The 18518-nt window shown below is 39.7% G+C and overlaps 1 protein-coding gene across 3 annotated transcripts; it reads left to right on the top strand.

Annotated features, from left to right (window-relative positions):
- The first annotated feature begins 214 nt into the window (after positions 1 to 214).
- Positions 215 to 18517, top strand: LOC110970915 (transcription termination factor 1). Of its 3 annotated transcripts, XM_051951022.1 has the most exons (10): positions 7277 to 7833; positions 8081 to 8205; positions 11409 to 11594; positions 11756 to 11834; positions 11947 to 12071; positions 14343 to 14535; positions 14792 to 14884; positions 15022 to 15087; positions 15714 to 15799; positions 18204 to 18517. In XM_051951022.1, the coding sequence occupies exons 1-10, from the start codon at positions 7277 to 7279 to the stop codon at positions 18350 to 18352; spliced, it is 1659 nt and encodes a 552-aa protein (XP_051806982.1). In that variant the 3' UTR covers positions 18353 to 18517. The 3 variants fall into 3 exon arrangements, with proteins under 3 accessions (XP_051806981.1, XP_051806982.1, XP_051806980.1); XM_051951021.1 differs by lacking the exons at positions 11409 to 11594; positions 11756 to 11834; positions 11947 to 12071; ... (3 more) ...; positions 15714 to 15799; positions 18204 to 18517 and adding exons at positions 215 to 520; positions 8526 to 8877; positions 9134 to 10060 and having other exon boundaries at positions 7169 to 7833; positions 8081 to 8301; XM_051951020.1 differs by lacking the exons at positions 11409 to 11594; positions 11756 to 11834; positions 11947 to 12071; ... (3 more) ...; positions 15714 to 15799; positions 18204 to 18517 and adding exons at positions 8558 to 8717; positions 8750 to 8941; positions 9134 to 10060 and having other exon boundaries at positions 8081 to 8301.
- The last annotated feature ends 1 nt before the right edge of the window (position 18518 follows it).

Below are 18518 nucleotides of genomic sequence, written 5' to 3'. Positions count from 1 at the left end.
CACTTCCCCCTCTCTCTCTCCTATCAGGAAAAACAGACACTATATTAAGTATATTACTTGTTTATGGGCATCATCATTTAAAAACAGTTCAAAGCTTCACATAGCAAAGCCAGTGTGTCATTATAGGCAAGCTGCCTGTTTTACTTTTATTTGTCCACTTGATGGCGCAGTAGAGCAAAAGAAGCACCATGAAGCTTCGACCCATGAGTGAACCAACTGGATGGAAAGCCTCAGTGCTTCATGGAGCTTCATCTCGACATCACTATTCTGAAGTGAAGAACTTCGCTTCAGAAGGTCTGATTCTTTCTCTAGTCTGGGTGATAGAAAGACAGTTTGGCGCCTCAATGACCGGAAACAGCAGCCGTATGGGTCACGTGTCTTTCTTAAAGGGACACACGCAGACGGATCCATCACTACTGACCTCCATAATGTTCCTGGATCTGTTGGTTCTGCTGTTCTCCTGACTGCTGTAGGTTCTGGTGCTCAGGGATCAGTAGAATCAGTCTGTTGTACAGCTCAGGTATGAAACTAACACCTGGTTCTGTTTCTTTCAGTTCATTGCCTGATGGATCAAAGTGCTGAAATGGTTCTGTAGTGAGTTTAACACAGAGCGTGTCTGAAACGTTTCTGGGATGTTCTGATGATTCTTGGAGCTGAAACGTGGAAAACAGTTTCAGGTTCTGCTTCTGGAACTCCGTCAGATCTTTATCGGGTCCTGAATCTCTGTCAGAGTGAGACCCCCTGCCCCTCCGATCTTTGAAGCACCGCGCATGCGCTGAAACAAAACCGGAAGTAAACAAGCAGCCTGGCGCGTGCAGCAGAGATTCATCAGGTGAGTTCTGATCGATTGTAATTGATTTATCATCTCTGATCGATCAGTGTCCGACCAGTGGACCAGTTCAGAACCTGAACCAGAACCAGAACCGGTCTGTGGATCAATACAGCTGATTGGAAACAACGACGCTTCTGATTGGAGGGAAATTTGAAGAAAAGCTTCTGAACTGGTCCAGTTTGAAGTCTGATCAGTGAGTATTGATCAGTGATTATTGAACTGGTTCTGGTAGCGTGTGCTTTTCCACGTGATGTTCTGTGAGAATCAGAGAACATCTGTTATGGATCAATACATTAGCTGATCATGTCCTGTTACACTGATCGAAAAAAAGCATTTAGTCATACATAAAGCTTTATTTAAAAAAAACTAAGAGTTCTGTATTGTTTTATGATCACAGGTTCTGTCTAAAAAGATGTGGCATCATTTTAAACAGTGAAACCAAACTAATAAAACGTAACGACCACCCAGTGTGTAATACTGGATTCTGCACAAACTGAATGCAGAAAACTGGACAAAGAAAGTCTCTACGGATGTTTTTTCATCTAAATCTGATCTTAACACCATTAATGTATGAACTCATTTATGTGTGTATGAATGTATTTATTTATTTATGTATTTATTTAGTACTGTTAACATATCAGAGTTCTGAGAGAGTTTTTCTTTAGACAGGAAAAGGTCATTTATTGATCACATATAGGCTATTAAATAAATGATTATTGATCACATATCGGCTATTAAATAAATGATTATTGATCACATATAGGCTATGAAATAAATGATTATTGATCACATATAGGCTATTAAATAAATGATTATTGATCACATATAGGCTATTAAATAAATGATTATTGATCACATATAGGCTATTAAATAAATGATTATTGATCACATATAGGCTATGAAATAAATGATTATTGATCACATATCGGCTATTAAATAAATGATTATTGATCACATATAGGCTATTAAATAAATGATTATTGATCACATATAGGCTATTAAATAAATGATTATTGATCACATATAGGTTATTAAATAAATGATTATTGATCACATATAGTCTATTAAATAAATGATTATTGATCACATATCGGCTATTAAATAAATGATTATTGATCACATATAGGCTATTAAATAAATGATTATTGATCACATATAGGCTATTAAATAAATGATTATTGATCACATATAGTCTATTAAATAAATGATTATTGATCACATATAGGCTATTAAATAAATGATTATTGATCACATATAGTCTATTAAATAAATGATTATTGATCACATATAGGCTATTAAATAAATGATTATTGATCACATATAGGCTATTAAATAAATGATTATTGATCACATATAGGCTATTAAATAAATGATTATTGATCACATATAGGCTATTAAATAAATGATTATTGATCACATATAGACTATTAAATAAATGATTATTGATCACATATAGGCTATTAAATAAATGATTATTGATCACATATAGGCTATTAAATAAATGATTATTGATCACATATAGGCTATTAAATAAATGATTATTGATCACATATAGACTATTAAATAAATGATTATTGATTACATATAGACTATTAAATAAATGATTATTGATCACATATAGGCTATTAAATAAATGATTATTGATCACATATAGACTATTAAATAAATGATTATTGATCACATATCGGCTATTAAATAAATGATTATTGATCACATATAGGCTATTAAATAAATGATTATTGATCACATATAGACTATTAAATAAATGATTATTGATCACATATAGTCTATTAAATAAATGATTATTGATCACATATAGGCTATTAAATAAATGATTATTGATCACATATAGGCTATTAAATAAATGATTATTGATCACATATAGACTATTAAATAAATGATTATTGATCACATATAGACTATTAAATAAATGATTATTGATCACATATAGACTATTAAATAAATGATTATTGATCACATATAGACTATTAAATAAATGATTATTGATCACATATAGGCTATTAAATAAATGATTATTGATCACATATAGACTATTAAATAAATGATTATTGATCACATATAGTCTATTAAATAAATGATTATTGATCACATATAGGCTATTAAATAAATGATTATTGATCACATATAGTCTATTAAATAAATGATTATTGATCACATATAGGCTATTAAATAAATGATTATTGATCACATATAGGCTATTAAATAAATGATTATTGATCACATATAGGCTATTAAATAATGATTATTGATCACATATAGGCTATTAAATAAATGATTATTGATCACATATAGACTATTAAATAAATGATTATTGATCACATATAGACTATTAAATAAATGATTATTGATCACATATAGGCTATTAAATAAATGATTATTGATCACATATAGGCTATTAAATAAATGATTATTGATCACATATAGACTATTAAATAAATGATTATTGATTACATATAGACTATTAAATAAATGATTATTGATCACATATAGGCTATTAAATAAATGATTATTGATCACATATAGACTATTAAATAAATGATTATTGATCACATATCGGCTATTAAATAAATGATTATTGATCACATATAGGCTATTAAATAAATGATTATTGATCACATATAGACTATTAAATAAATGATTATTGATCACATATAGGCTATTAAATAAAATGATTATTGATCACATATAGGCTATTAAATAAATGATTATTGATCACATATAGGCTATTAAATAAATGATTATTGATCACATATAGACTATTAAATAAATGATTATTGATCACATATAGACTATTAAATAAATGATTATTGATCACATATAGACTATTAAATAAATGATTATTGATCACATATAGACTATTAAATAAATGATTATTGATCACATATAGGCTATTAAATAAATGATTATTGATCACATATAGACTATTAAATAAATGATTATTGATCACATATAGACTATTAAATAAATGATTATTGATCACATATAGGCTATTAAATAAATGATTATTGATCACATATAGGCTATTAAATAAATGATTATTGATCACATATAGGCTATTAAATAAATGATTATTGATCACATATAGGCTATTAAATAAATGATTATTGATCACATATCGGCTATTAAATAAATGATTATTGATCACATATAGGCTATTAAATAAATGATTATTGATCACATATAGGCTATGAAATAAATGATTATTGATCACATATAGTCTATTAAATAAATGATTATTGATCACATATAGACTATTAAATAAATGATTATTGATCACATATAGGCTATGAAATAAATGATTATTGATCACATATAGTCTATTAAATAAATGATTATTGATCACATATAGGCTATTAAATAAATGATTATTGATCACATATAGGCTATTAAATAAATGATTATTGATCACATATAGGCTATTAAATAAATGATTATTGATCACATATAGACTATTAAATAAATGATTATTGATCACATATAGGCTATTAAATAAATGATTATTGATCACATATAGGCTATTAAATAAATGATTATTGATCACATATAGACTATTAAATAAATGATTATTGATTACATATAGACTATTAAATAAATGATTATTGATCACATATAGGCTATTAAATAAATGATTATTGATCACATATAGACTATTAAATAAATGATTATTGATCACATATCGGCTATTAAATAAATGATTATTGATCACATATAGGCTATTAAATAAATGATTATTGATCACATATAGACTATTAAATAAATGATTATTGATCACATATAGACTATTAAATAAATGATTATTGATCACATATCGGCTATTAAATAAATGATTATTGATCACATATAGGCTATTAAATAAATGATTATTGATCACATATAGGCTATTAAATAAATGATTATTGATCACATATAGACTATTAAATAAATGATTATTGATCACATATCGGCTATTAAATAAATGATTATTGATCACATATCGGCTATGAAATAAATGATTATTGATCACATATAGTCTATTAAATAAATGATTATTGATCACATATAGGCTATGAAATAAATGATTATTGATCACATATAGTCTATTAAATAAATGATTATTGATCACATATAGGCTATGAAATAAATGATTATTGATCACATATAGTCTATGAAATAAATGATTATTGATCACATATAGTCTATTAAATAAATGATTATTGATCACATATAGGCTATGAAATAAATGATTATTGATCACATATAGTCTATTAAATAAATGATTATTGATCACATATAGGCTATGAAATAAATGATTATTGATCACATATAGGCTATGAAATAAATGATTATTGATCACATATAGTCTATTAAATAAATGATTATTGATCACATATAGGCTATGAAATAAATGATTATTGATCACATATAGTCTATTAAATAAATGATTATTGATCACATATAGACTATTAAATAAATGATTATTGATCACATATAGGCTATTAAATAAATGATTATTGATCACATATAGGCTATTAAATAAATGATTATTGATCACATATAGTCTATTAAATAAATGATTATTGATCACATATAGACTATTAAATAAATGATTATTGATCACATATAGTCTATTAAATAAATGATTATTGATCACATATAGGCTATTAAATAAATGATTATTGATCACATATAGGCTATTAAATAAATGATTATTGATCACATATAGACTATTAAATAAATGATTATTGATCACATATAGGCTATGAAATAAATGATTATTGATCACATATAGGCTATGAAATAAATGATTATTGATCACATATAGTCTATTAAATAAATGATTATTGATCACATATAGGCTATGAAATAAATGATTATTGATCACATATAGTCTATTAAATAAATGATTATTGATCACATATAGACTATTAAATAAATGATTATTGATCACATATAGGCTATTAAATAAATGATTATTGATCACATATAGTCTATTAAATAAATGATTATTGATCACATATAGACTATTAAATAAATGATTATTGATCACATATAGTCTATTAAATAAATGATTATTGATCACATATAGGCTATTAAATAAATGATTATTGATCACATATAGGCTATTAAATAAATGATTATTGATCACATATAGACTATTAAATAAATGATTATTGATCACATATAGGCTATTAAATAAATGATTATTGATCACATATAGGCTATTAAATAAATGATTATTGATCACATATAGGCTATTAAATAAATGATTATTGATCACATATAGGCTATTACATAAATGATTATTGATCACATATAGTCTATTAAATAAATGATTATTGATCACATATAGTCTATTAAATGTTTACTGAAAACTAAAAAGCATTTAAATAAAACTGAGGAGTTCATTGAGTCACTAAAATCCTGTAGAGTCTACGGCCACATCAGCATGATTATAAGCATAATCTGTAAATTCACAAACTCATCATGATGTCTCTTACCATGTGGACTTCAGGAGATGATCAGATGATGATAAACTGTGAGCTGCTGGTTGGTTCTCTCTGTTCTCATGTTTCTTACATGTTGTTCTCCTGATGCTGCCTTACTTCAGTCCATGAGCAACAGAAAACACAGTTTTTTGTACCCATTGCCAGGGTTCCAGTCTTCCCTCTCAAACGTTTTTGCTTCTTTGGACGTGGTGCAGTTTCAGGTGTAGACATTTTTAAACACACAGAGCAGTGAGCAGCAGCGTCTGTAACCAGGAAACCATCGACAGAACCATAGAACCGGACACACAGAGAAGCACAGATACATAGAGAAGACTGGATACGGTAGCGCTGCAGCAGCCGGCTAAGGAGGCTGCACATCAGGACGCCTGTAAACGACGATTAGCTGCATAAATACGATGTGAACCACATGACTGGCTGGAGCAGCCGGTCACCGGTCACTCACTGACTCACACTGAAAAATAGCACAGAATGAATTGTTATGAATTTATTTTATTTTCAATTTAGGTTGGATGTTTTTTGTGCGCAGCGCAGATTTTCTGTGTGCTGAGACTGTCAGAGTGCAGCTTAGAGGGAACAGTGATTATGATGTCACTGGAGCTGAAAAACAATGGCATCATAATACATAAAAGACACACATTTGTTAGAATGAAGCAGAAATTTATGAAAAAATAAGTGATAAAGATGTGTCTGTTTGTCGTATTGATGTCATTTCCTGGGCTGACGTCATTGTCCAATGGCAGCAGCTCTGATTGTCTGCGGACCAATCAGCTGTTGGAGTCCTCAGTCATGTGATCCAGATAATCTGAGCTGTTTGTTTCTTCTGTCGCAGCTTCAACAAGAAATCTGCAGCATCAAATCTACACGTCTTCCATCACCTCCTCATCACTTCATCACTTCTTCATCACTTCTTCATCACCTCCTCATCACCTCCTCTGTCATGAATCCTGCATGTTCTTCCTCTTCTCAGAAGAAGAGGAAGAGGTCAGAGACTCTGGATGAACCTCCTTCTCCAGTGAACATCAACACTCCTGAGAGAGTGAAGGAGGAGAAGAAGAAGAAGAGAAGGAAAGAGGAGGAGAAGATGATCAGTCTTCCTCCTCCTGCTGATGGAGGGACGAATATTAAGAAGAAGAAGAAGGAGAGAGAGGAAGAGGAGGAGGATGGACAGATGAGCAGGAAGCAAAAGAAGAAGAAGCTTCAGGTTGCCATAGAAACCTGTGACACAGAAAAGAACACGAAGAAGAAGAAGCACGAGAACCATGTGTGTGAGGAGAGTGTTGCCATGGCAACAATCGGCTGCAGAGAACCGGACTCCACGGTAACCAACAAGAAGAAAAAACAGAAGGCACCTGTCACCACAGCAACAACCACAACAGACCCAAACAATGGAGATGCATCGAGTTCTGTGGGAACAAAAAACAAGACAGAAAAGAGGAAGAAGAAGAATGGAAATGTGATGGAGGAGAAACCCGGAGGAGAGAAGACAAACCAGCAGTGAGTTCTCATTTACCAGCTTTAATATGAAGTTCAGACATCAGAGAAGAGTTCGTAAAGTCAGGAGAAGAGTTTGTAACATTCAGAGAAAAGTTCGTAAGGTCAGAATAAAAGCTCGTAACATTACGAGAAAACTTCGTAAGGTCCTGACATTCGTAAAGTCAGGAGAAAAAATCATAATGCCATGATGACAAGATGAGGCGGTGGTGCAGTTAGATGAGCCGGTGAATATTTGTTTTGTCTTCAGGGTTAACTGGGATCTGGTGGAGGAGCTGCAGGAGTTTATTCCAGACGTCAAAAAGAAATCAGTCGATGAGATCAGCAAGTTACTGCGGTACGACCTGCAGCGCTTCAAGACCTTCAAACAGCAAGGTACTAGTACTACAAACACGTCAAACAGCAAGGTACAAGTACTACAAACACGTCAAACAGCAAGGTACAAGTACTACAAACACGTCAAACAGCAAGGTACAAGTACTACAAACACTTCAGACAACAAGGTACAAGTACTACAAACACTTCAGACAACAAGGTACAAGTACTACAAACACTTCAGACAACAAGGTACAAGTACTACAAACACTTCAGACAACAAGGTACTAGTACTACAAACACTTCAGACAGCAAGGTACTAGTACTACAAACACTTCAGACAACAAGGTACTAGTACTACAAACACGTCAAACAGCAAGGTACAAGTACTACAAACACGTCAAACAGCAAGGTACAAGTACTACAAACACGTCAAACAGCAAGGTACAAGTACTACAAACACGTCAAACAGCAAGGTACAAGTACTACAAACACGTCAAACAGCAAGGTACAAGTACTACAAACACGTCAAACAGCAAGGTACAAGTACTACAAACACGTCAAACAGCAAGGTACAAGTACTACAAACACTTCACACAGCAAGGTACAAGTACTACAAACACGTCAAACAGCAAGGTACAAGTACTACAAACACTTCACACAGCAAGGTACTAGTACTACAAACACGTCAAACAGCAAGGTACAAGTACTACAAACACTTCACACAGCAAGGTACTAGTACTACAAACACGTCAAACAGCAAGGTACAAGTACTACAAACACTTCACACAGCAAGGTACTAGTACTACAAACACGTCAAACAGCAAGGTACAAGTACTACAAACACTTCAGACAACAAGGTACTAGTACTACAAACACTTCACACAGCAAGGTACTAGTACTACAAACACTTCAGACAACAAGGTACAAGTACTACAAACACTTCAGACAACAAGGTACTAGTACTACAAACACGTCAAACAGCAAGGTACAAGTACTACAAACACGTCAAACAGCAAGGTACAAGTACTACAAACACTTCACACAGCAAGGTACAAGTACTACAAACACTTCACACAGCAAGGTACAAGTACTACAAACACTTCAGACAGCAAGGTACAAGTACTACAAACACTTCAGACAGAAAGGTACTAGTACTACAAACACTTCAGACAGAAAGGTACTAGTACTACAAACACTTCAGACAACAAGGTACTAGTACTACAAACACTTCAGACAGCAAGGTACAAGTACTACAAACACTTCACACAGCAAGGTACAAGTACTACAAACACTTCACACAGCAAGGTACAAGTACTACAAACACTTCAGACAGCAAGGTACAAGTACTACAAACACTTCACACAGCAAGGTACAAGTACTACAAACACTTCACACAGCAAGGTACAAGTACTACAAACACTTCACACAGCAAGGTACTAGTACTACAAACACTTCAGACAACAAGGTACAAGTACTACAAACACTTCAGACAACAAGGTACTAGTACTACAAACACGTCAAACAGCAAGGTACAAGTACTACAAACACGTCAAACAGCAAGGTACAAGTACTACAAACACTTCAAACAGCAAGGTACAAGTACTACAAACACTTCAGACAACAAGGTACAAGTACTACAAACACTTCAGACAACAAGGTACTAGTACTACAAACACTTCAGACAACAAGGTACTAGTACTACAAACACGTCAAACAGCAAGGTACAAGTACTACAAACACTTCAAACAACAAGGTACTAGTACTACAAACACTTCAAACAACAAGGTACAAGTACTACAAACACGTCAAACAGCAAGGTACTAGTACTACAAACACTTCAAACAACAAGGTACAAGTACTACAAACACGTCAAACAGCAAGGTACTAGTACTACAAACACGTCAAACAGCAAGGTACTAGTACTACAAACACTTCAGACAACAAGGTACTAGTACTACAAACACTTCAAACAACAAGGTACTAGTACTACAAACACTTCAAACAACAAGGTACTAGTACTACAAACACTTCAAACAACAAGGTACTAGAACTACAAACACTTCAAACAACAAGGTACTAGTACTACAAACACTTCAAACAGCAAGGTACTAGTACTACAAACACGTCAAACAGCAAGGTACTAGTACTACAAACACGTCAAACTGCAAGGTACTAGTACTACAAACACTTCAAACAGCAAGGTACAAGTACTACAAACACTTCAGACAACAAGGTACTAGTACTACAAACACTTCAAACAACAAGGTACTAGTACTACAAACACTTCAGACAGAAAGGTACTAGTACTACAAACACTTCAGACAGAAAGGTACTAGTACTACAAACACTTCAGACAACAAGGTACTAGTACTACAAACACTTCAGACAACAAAGTACTAGTACTACAAACACTTCAGACAGAAAGGTACTAGTACTACAAACACTTCAGACAACAAGGTACTAGTACTACAAACACTTTAGACAGAAAGGTACTAGTACTACAAACACTTTAGACAGAAAGGTACTAGTACTACAAACACTTCAGACAGAAAGGTACTAGTACTACAAACACTTCAGACAGAAAGGTACTAGTACTACAAACACTTTAGACAGAAAGGTACTAGTACTACAAACACTTCAGACAGAAAGGTACTAGTACTACAAACACTTCAGACAGAAAGGTACTAGTACTACAAACACTTCAGACAGAAAGGTACTAGTACTACAAACACTTCAGACAGAAAGGTACTAGTACTACAAACACTTTAGACAGAAAGGTACTAGTACTACAAACACTTCAGACAACAAGGTACTAGTACTACAAACACTTCAAACAACAAGGTACTAGTACTACAAACACTTCAGACAGAAAGGTACTAGTACTACAAACACTTCAGACAACAAGGTACTAGTACTACAAACACTTCAGACAACAAAGTACTAGTACTACAAACACTTCAGACAGAAAGGTACTAGTACTACAAACACTTCAGACAGAAAGGTACTAGTACTACAAACACTTTAGACAGAAAGGTACTAGTACTACAAACACTTTAGACAGAAAGGTACTAGTACTACAAACACTTCAGACAGAAAGGTACTAGTACTACAAACACTTCAAACAACAAGGTACTAGTACTACAAACACTTCAGACAGAAAGGTACTAGTACTACAAACACTTCAGACAGAAAGGTACTAGTACTACAAACACTTCAGACAGAAAGGTACTAGTACTACTGTCATACTGTCTGTCCTCCAGGTGTGCCGCTGCGTTGGGGGCGATGCTCTCGGGAGGAGAACCAGCAAATCATGGACAACGTTGCAGACTTCCTGGCTCTGACGGGCATCCCCTCGGCCAATCAGCTTCTGTTCCCTCAGAGGTTCAGAGAGCAGCAGGCGGAGCTTAAGAAGCTCAAAGTACAGCATCACTTCCTGGAGAGGATCGGTACGTAAACAATCAGCAGGTATCCAGGCAACAGCCTCAGATGCCGATCAATGAGAACGGCACGTATGGAAACGACTGTCTGACTCACCTGTCTGTCTCTGTCTGCCCGTCTGTCTCTCCGTCCTCCTGTCTGTCTCTCTGTCCATCTGTCTGTCTCTCAGCTGAGGGGATTCCTCGCCCATGTCATCAGGTTTACGTCCGAGCCAAGAAGATTTTTGATGACAGGAACCACATGGGAAGGTCAGAGGTCAAATCACGTTTTACCTGTAGAACCCTCTGCTGTTCTCTCAGGTTCTCTGAGGAGAACCGTGTGTTTCTGTTCTACCTATACAACCCTCTGTTGTTCTTTCAGGTTCTCCAAGGAGGAGGTGGATTCTCTGATTAAGTTCCATCGTCTCCATGGCAACGACTGGAAGACGATTTCACAGAAGATGAATCGGAGCCACTACGCTCTGGAGAAACGTTTCTCCACCATCGGTGGGCTTCACATGACCTCTGACCCCAACACACAACCCATGTCTGACCTGTGTGACCCGTGTCTGACCCGTGTTTGACCCGTGTCTGACTTGTGTCTGACCTGTGTCTGACCCGTGTCTGACCCGTGTCTGACCCGTGTCTGACCCATGTTTGACCCGTGTCTGACTTGTGTCTGACCCGTGTCTGACCCGTGTCTGACCCATGTCTGACCCGTGTTTGACCCGTGTCTGACTTTTCTGTCCCGTGTTTGACCCGTGTCTGACCCATGTCTGACCCGTGTTTGACCCGTGTCTGACTTTTCTGTCCCGTGTTTGACCCGTGTTTGACCCGTGTTTGACCCGTGTCTGACTTGTGTCTGACCCGTGTCTGACCCGTGTCTGACCCATGTCTGACCCGTGTTTGACCCGTGTCTGACTTTTCTGTCCCGTGTTTGACCCGTGTCTGACCCGTGTTTGACCCATGTTTGACCCGTGTCTGACTTGTGTCTGACCCGTGTCTGACCCGTGTCTGACCCATGTCTGACCCGTGTTTGACCCGTGTCTGACTTTTCTGTCCCGTGTTTGACCCGTGTCTGACCCGTGTTTGACCCGTGTTTGACCCGTGTCTGACCCGTGTCTGACTTTTCTGTCCCGTGTTTGACCCGTGTCTGACTTGTGTCTGACCCGTGTCTGACCCGTGTTTGACCCGTGTCTGACTTGTGTCTGACCCATGTCTGACCCGTGTTTGACCCGTGTCTGACTTTTCTGTCCCGTGTTTGACCCGTGTCTGACCCGTGTTTGACCCGTGTTTGACCCGTGTCTGACCCGTGTCTGACTTTTCTGTCCCGTGTTTGACCCGTGTCTGACTTGTGTCTGACCCGTGTCTGACCCGTGTTTGACCCGTGTCTGACTTGTGTTTGACCCGTGTCTGACCCGTGTTTGACCCGTGTTTGACCCGTGTCTGACCCGTGTTTGACCCGTGTCTGACTTGTGTTTGACCCGTGTCTGACCCGTGTTTGACCCGTGTCTGACTTGTGTCTGACCCGTGTCTGACCCGTGTCTGACTTGTGTCTGACCCGTGTTTGACCCGTGTTTGACCCATGTTTGACCCGTGTCTGACCCATGTTTGACCCGTGTCTGACCCGTGTCTGACCCGTGTTTGACCCGTGTTTGACCCGTGTTTGACCCGTGTCTGACTTGTGTCTGACCCGTGTTTGACCCGTGTTTGACCCGTGTTTGACCCGTGTCTGACTTGTGTCTGACCCGTGTCTGACCCGTGTCTGACTTGTGTCTGACCCGTGTTTGACCCGTGTTTGACCCATGTTTGACCCGTGTTTGACCCGTGTTTGACCCGTGTCTGACCCGTGTCTGACCCGTGTTTGACCCGTGTTTGACCCGTGTCTGACTTGTGTCTGACCCGTGTTTGACCCGTGTTTGACCCGTGTTTGACCCGTGTCTGACCCGTGTCTGACCCGTGTTTGACCCGTGTCTCCCCCGTGTTTGACCCGTGTCTGACTTGTGTCTGTCCCGTGTTTGACCCGTGTTTGACCCGTGTCTGACCCGTGTTTGACCCGTGTTTGACCCGTGTCTGACCCGTGTTTGACCCGTGTCTGACTTGTGTTTGACCCGTGTCTGACCCGTGTTTGACCCGTGTCTGACTTGTGTCTGACCCGTGTCTGACCCGTGTTTGACCCGTGTCTGACCCGTGTTTGACCCGTGTCTGACCCGTGTTTGACCCGTGTCTGACTTGTGTCTGTCCCGTGTTTGACCCGTGTTTGACCCGTGTTTGACCCGTGTCTGACCCGTGTCTGACCCGTGTCTGACTTGTGTCTGTCCCGTGTCTGACCCGTGTTTGACCCGTGTTTGACCCGTGTCTGACCCGTGTTTGACCCGTGTCTGACTTGTGTTTGACCCGTGTCTGACCCGTGTTTGACCCGTGTCTGACCTATGTCTGACCCGTGTTTGACCCATGTCTGACCCGTGTCTGACCCGTGTTTGACCCGTGTCTGACTTGTGTCTGTCCCGTGTTTGACCCGTGTTTGACCCGTGTCTGACTTGTGTCTGACCTGTGTTTGACCCGTGTCTGACTTGTGTTTGACCCGTGTCTGACCCGTGTTTGACCCGTGTTTGACCCGTGTCTGACCCGTGTTTGACCCGTGTCTGACCCGTGTTTGACCCGTGTTTGACCCGTGTCTGACCCGTGTTTGACCCGTGTTTGACCCATGTCTGACCCGTGTTTGACCCATGTCTGACCCGTGTGACCAGTGTTTGACATGTTTATGTTGTGGTCCAGCGGCAGGTCGTGGCTCGTGGACAGCAGAAGAAGAGTCCCGGTTGAAGCAGGCGGTCCGGACTCACCTGGAGACCCTGGTCCAGAGTCCTGGAGGTTCTGGTCTGAGCAGAGACCAGCTGTGGAGCAAGCTGCCCTGGAAGGACATCAGCCAGCAGGTGGAGAGCCGGGCCTGGACCCAATGTCGCCTCAAGTGGTCAGTACCTGCTCCTGTACTCCTACTGGTACTGATACTGGAACTCCTACTGGTGCTGGTACCCTACTGGTACTGGTACTGTGAAGTACTTCAGTTGTGTGGAATGATTTAGATTCAATGCTTGGTCATACAACATAGTAATGTTTTTACTCTCAGGACTCTAGAGCACTCTGATGTGTACTCTGATGTGTACTCTGTGGACTCTGATGTGTACTCTGTGGACTCTGTGTGTTCTAATGTGTTCTCTGTGTTCCAGGTTCTCCATCCTGAAGAACAGAATGTCTTCATCAGGCAGGAAATCTAAAAGAGGAGCTGACAGACTGGAGGCAAAAATCCAGCTGATCAAAATGTAAGATCACAGGACACACCTGGACCAGGTGTGATCAATTCTAGAAATGTATTATCTAATCAGAAATCAGAAATCTGAACCAAACTGTCTCTCTACCTGTCTGTCTCTCTACCTGTCTGTCTCTCTACCTGTCTCAGGCTGTACCAGATGGACATCAGTGATTCTTCGGACATCGACTGGGACGACGTCGCTCTGAGTCTTGGGTGAGTTTCAGGTCAAACTGTCAGCAGCAGCTAACAGTAGTACTCTGTTGGTACTGCAGTAGTACCAGTAGTATACTCTGTTGGTACTGCAGTAGTACCAGTAGTATACTCTGTTGGTACTGCAGTAGTACCACTAGTATACTCTGTTGGTACTGCAGTAGTACCACTAGTATACTCTGTTGGTACTGCAGTAGTACCAGTAGTATACTCTGCTGGTACTGCAGTAGTACCAGTAGTATACTCTGTTGGTACTGCAGTAGTACCACTAGTATACTCTGTTGGTACTGCAGTAGTACCAGTAGTATACTCTGTTGGTACTGCAGTAGTACCACTAGTATACTCTGCTGGTACTGCAGTAGTACCACTAGTATACTCTGTTGGTACTGCAGTAGTACCACTAGTATACTCTGTTGGTACTGCAGTAGTACCACTAGTATACTCTGCTGGTACTGCAGTAGTACCACTAGTATACTCTGTTGGTACTGCAGTAGTACCACTAGTATACTCTGCTGGTACTGCAGTAGTACCACTAGTATACTCTGTTGGTACTGCAGTAGTACCACTAGTACTGTGCAGTGTTGCAGTACTGATGGTAGTACTTACAGTAGTTCTGTGTTGTGTTTCAGGAACGTGACTCCTGTTTGTGTCCAGAAGATGTTCCGCAGACTGAAGGTTTCCAGAGTTCCCAACTGGACCTGTTTACCATTTGGAGGTGAGTACTACCCTAGTACTCCCAGTACTCCCAGTACTACAGTAGTACTCCCAGTAGGATTCAAGGATTCATTTGTGCATAAAACCAACAGTCCAGAAACATTGGAACTCTTGTGCAGGGCTCTCAGAGTCACAGTCTGAGTGACAAAACTTACGATAAGAAATCGCATTGTCAGGATTTTCACACAGTTATAGCTCATGTGATTAAAGTGAGGTAGCATTAGATTCTTATTTTTTGTTCTGCCATCAGTGTGACTGTGGCAGAAAGAAGCTGCTGAAAAAGCGGGTTCTGTGGGTTCTGATGCTGTCTGTGGGTTCTGATGCTGTCTGTTCTGTGGGTTCTGATGCTGTCTGTTCTGTGGGTTCTGATGCTGTCTGTGGGTTCTGATGCTGTCTGTTCTGTGGGTTCTGATGCTGTCTGTTCTGTGGGTTCTGATGCTGTCTGTTCTGTGGGTTCTGATGCTGTCTGTGGGTTCTGATGCTGTCTGTTCTGTGGGTTCTGATGCTGTCTGTTCTGTGGGTTCTGATGCTGTCTGTTCTGTGGGTTCTGATGCTGTCTGTGGGTTCTGATGCTGTCTGTGGGTTCTGATGCTGTCTGTTCTGCTGTGTCTCAGGTTGTTTGTGTCGGAGCAGAGAGTGAGCCTCTGGTCTTTTCCTACAGCGCTGCACATACATAGAGTCCATGGAAGGAGGTTCTGTCCTTATAATCCTCTCTGCAGTCTTCATAACTCTTTGCAGAGCCTTCCTCTCTGCCTGTGTGGTATTTCCATACCAAACAGTGATTCCAGTGGTGAGGAGTTTCCCTATCAGTCCTCTGTAGGTCTGGTGAGAGGGCGATGCTTCAGACCAGCTTTCCTGAGCAGCCTCATGAAATACAGCCTTTGCTGGGCTTTTTTCACTGTGGCCATGGTGTTACCTGTCCAGCTCAGACCAGGTGTGAGCTGCAGTCCCAGGAATCTGTGGCTGTCTGTCCTCTCCACCGCAGTCCCTCTGATGAGAAGAGGCTGTAGAGGAGGGGATTCTTCCTGAAATCCATCATTATTTCTTTGGTCTTGTCTGTGTTGAGGATGAGGTTGTTCTCCTCTCCATAGACAAGAACGTGGTTGACCAGGGTCCTGTATCCTGACTCGTCTCCCCCGTTGATGAGGCCCAGGATGGTGGTGTCATCAGCGTATTTGATGATGACGGTGTTGTCCTGGGTGGAGCCACAGTAGTGTGTGTACAGGGTGAAGAGTTTGGGGCTGAGGCAGCATCCCTGTGCTGATCCTGTGCTGACACCCGTCTTCCCATCTTCACCACCTGTGGTCTTCCGGTCAGGAAATCCAAAATCCAGCTGTGGGTGGGAGTTGGGATGCCGAGGTCTGCCAGCTTCTCCATCAGTCCGCCCGGGCGGATGGTGTTAAATGCAGAACTGTATCCAGGTAGAGCATCCTGGCATACGCTCTGCTGTCCTCCAGGTGCTGCAGAATGTGGTGGAGGGCTAAAGCTGCCGCATCGTCCACTGATCGGTTGTAAGCAAACTGGAGGGGTCGACAGTGTCCGGGAACACGTTGTTGATGTGGGTGAGGACTAGTTATTCCAGGCACTTCAGAGCAACTGGTGTGAGTGCCACTGGCCTGAAGTCGTTTAGGGTGGGTGTGTCTGTCTCTTAGGGACTGGGATGATAGTGGATGATTTGAAGATCCGGGGGACTACAGCCTGGGATAGAGACGTGTTGAAGATGTCAGCATACACACCAGCTAGTTGTTCCCCACAGGCCTTCAGTACTCTGGGAAGCCCTCCATCAGGCCCCACCGCCTTCTTCAGAGCCTTCAGGACCTGTGTGTGTAACCTGGAGGGCTGTCTGTGGGGTCACAGGGGGCTTTTGAGGGACAGTCTGTGCTCAGCCTGTCGAACCTGGTGTAGAAGGTGTTGGAACGATTCCCGCTCTGTCCTAGTCATGTGCTGTTGTGTCCTTAACCCGCCTTGCCTCCAGTGCTGCTCTCACACTGGTGTGTGAATGTGTGTGAATGTTGGTGGTGGTCAGAGGGGCCGTAGGCGTGGATTAACAGCCACGCTTCCATCAGTCTGCCCCAGGGCAGCTGTGGATACAAATGTAGTTTACCACCACCAGAGTGAATGAATGATGGATCCATTGTGAAGCACTTTGAGTGGCCAGAAAAGCGTGATATAAATCTAATCCATTATTGTTATTATAAGAAAATAATATAAAAAGAAAAGAAAGAAGAAACTGGACTCTGAGAGCTCCGCAACGTTGCACTCTATAAAGCGCCATCTTGCTCCTCGGTGCATACCACACAGTACTACAGTAGTACTACCAGTACTGTGATACTGGCAGTACTGTTAGCTATTCTGATGTTCTCTGATGTTCTCCTGGTCTTCTGATGTTCTGACGTCGTCCTCAGAGATCATCGACCAGCTGTACCACAGGTCCATCCCCGTCCTGGAGAACCAGCTGAGCAGGTGCAGTAAGACGGTCCATGAGGATGAGGAAGTGGACAAGTACCAGCTGTCAGACATCTTCAACTCAGAGGAGGAGGTGGACAACAGCTGACCAGCAGCCAATCAGCTGCTTCACTATGACTCCACCCCCTGGCTGTGATTGGCTGTTAAACTACCAGAGGCTTTTATTGTGAAAGTCGTACTGGTCGTGATAATGTTTCATATTTTATAATGCTTTACATTGAACTGCTTTCATTAAACCGATCAGTGTCATTGAT

Source organism: Acanthochromis polyacanthus, chromosome 7 (assembly GCF_021347895.1).
Source record: "Acanthochromis polyacanthus isolate Apoly-LR-REF ecotype Palm Island chromosome 7, KAUST_Apoly_ChrSc, whole genome shotgun sequence".
NCBI lineage: Eukaryota > Metazoa > Chordata > Actinopteri > Pomacentridae > Acanthochromis > Acanthochromis polyacanthus.
Note: the sequence above shows the minus strand (reverse complement) of the source record. Positions and strands in the feature narration are given on the sequence as shown.

What these genes read in the sequence shown, in the direction of transcription:
- LOC110970915 (XM_051951022.1), top strand. Translation starts at nt 7,277, where the DNA reads ATGAATCCTGCATGTTCTTCCTCTTCTCAGAAGAAGAGGAAGAGGTCA. An exon ending in TCACTTCCTGGAGAGGATCG is followed by an intron (nt 11,595 to 11,755) that starts GTACGTAAACAA and finishes TCTGTCTCTCAG; the next exon opens with CTGAGGGGATTCCTCGCCCA. An exon ending in ACCCAATGTCGCCTCAAGTG is followed by an intron (nt 14,536 to 14,791) that starts GTCAGTACCTGC and finishes TCTGTGTTCCAG; the next exon opens with GTTCTCCATCCTGAAGAACA.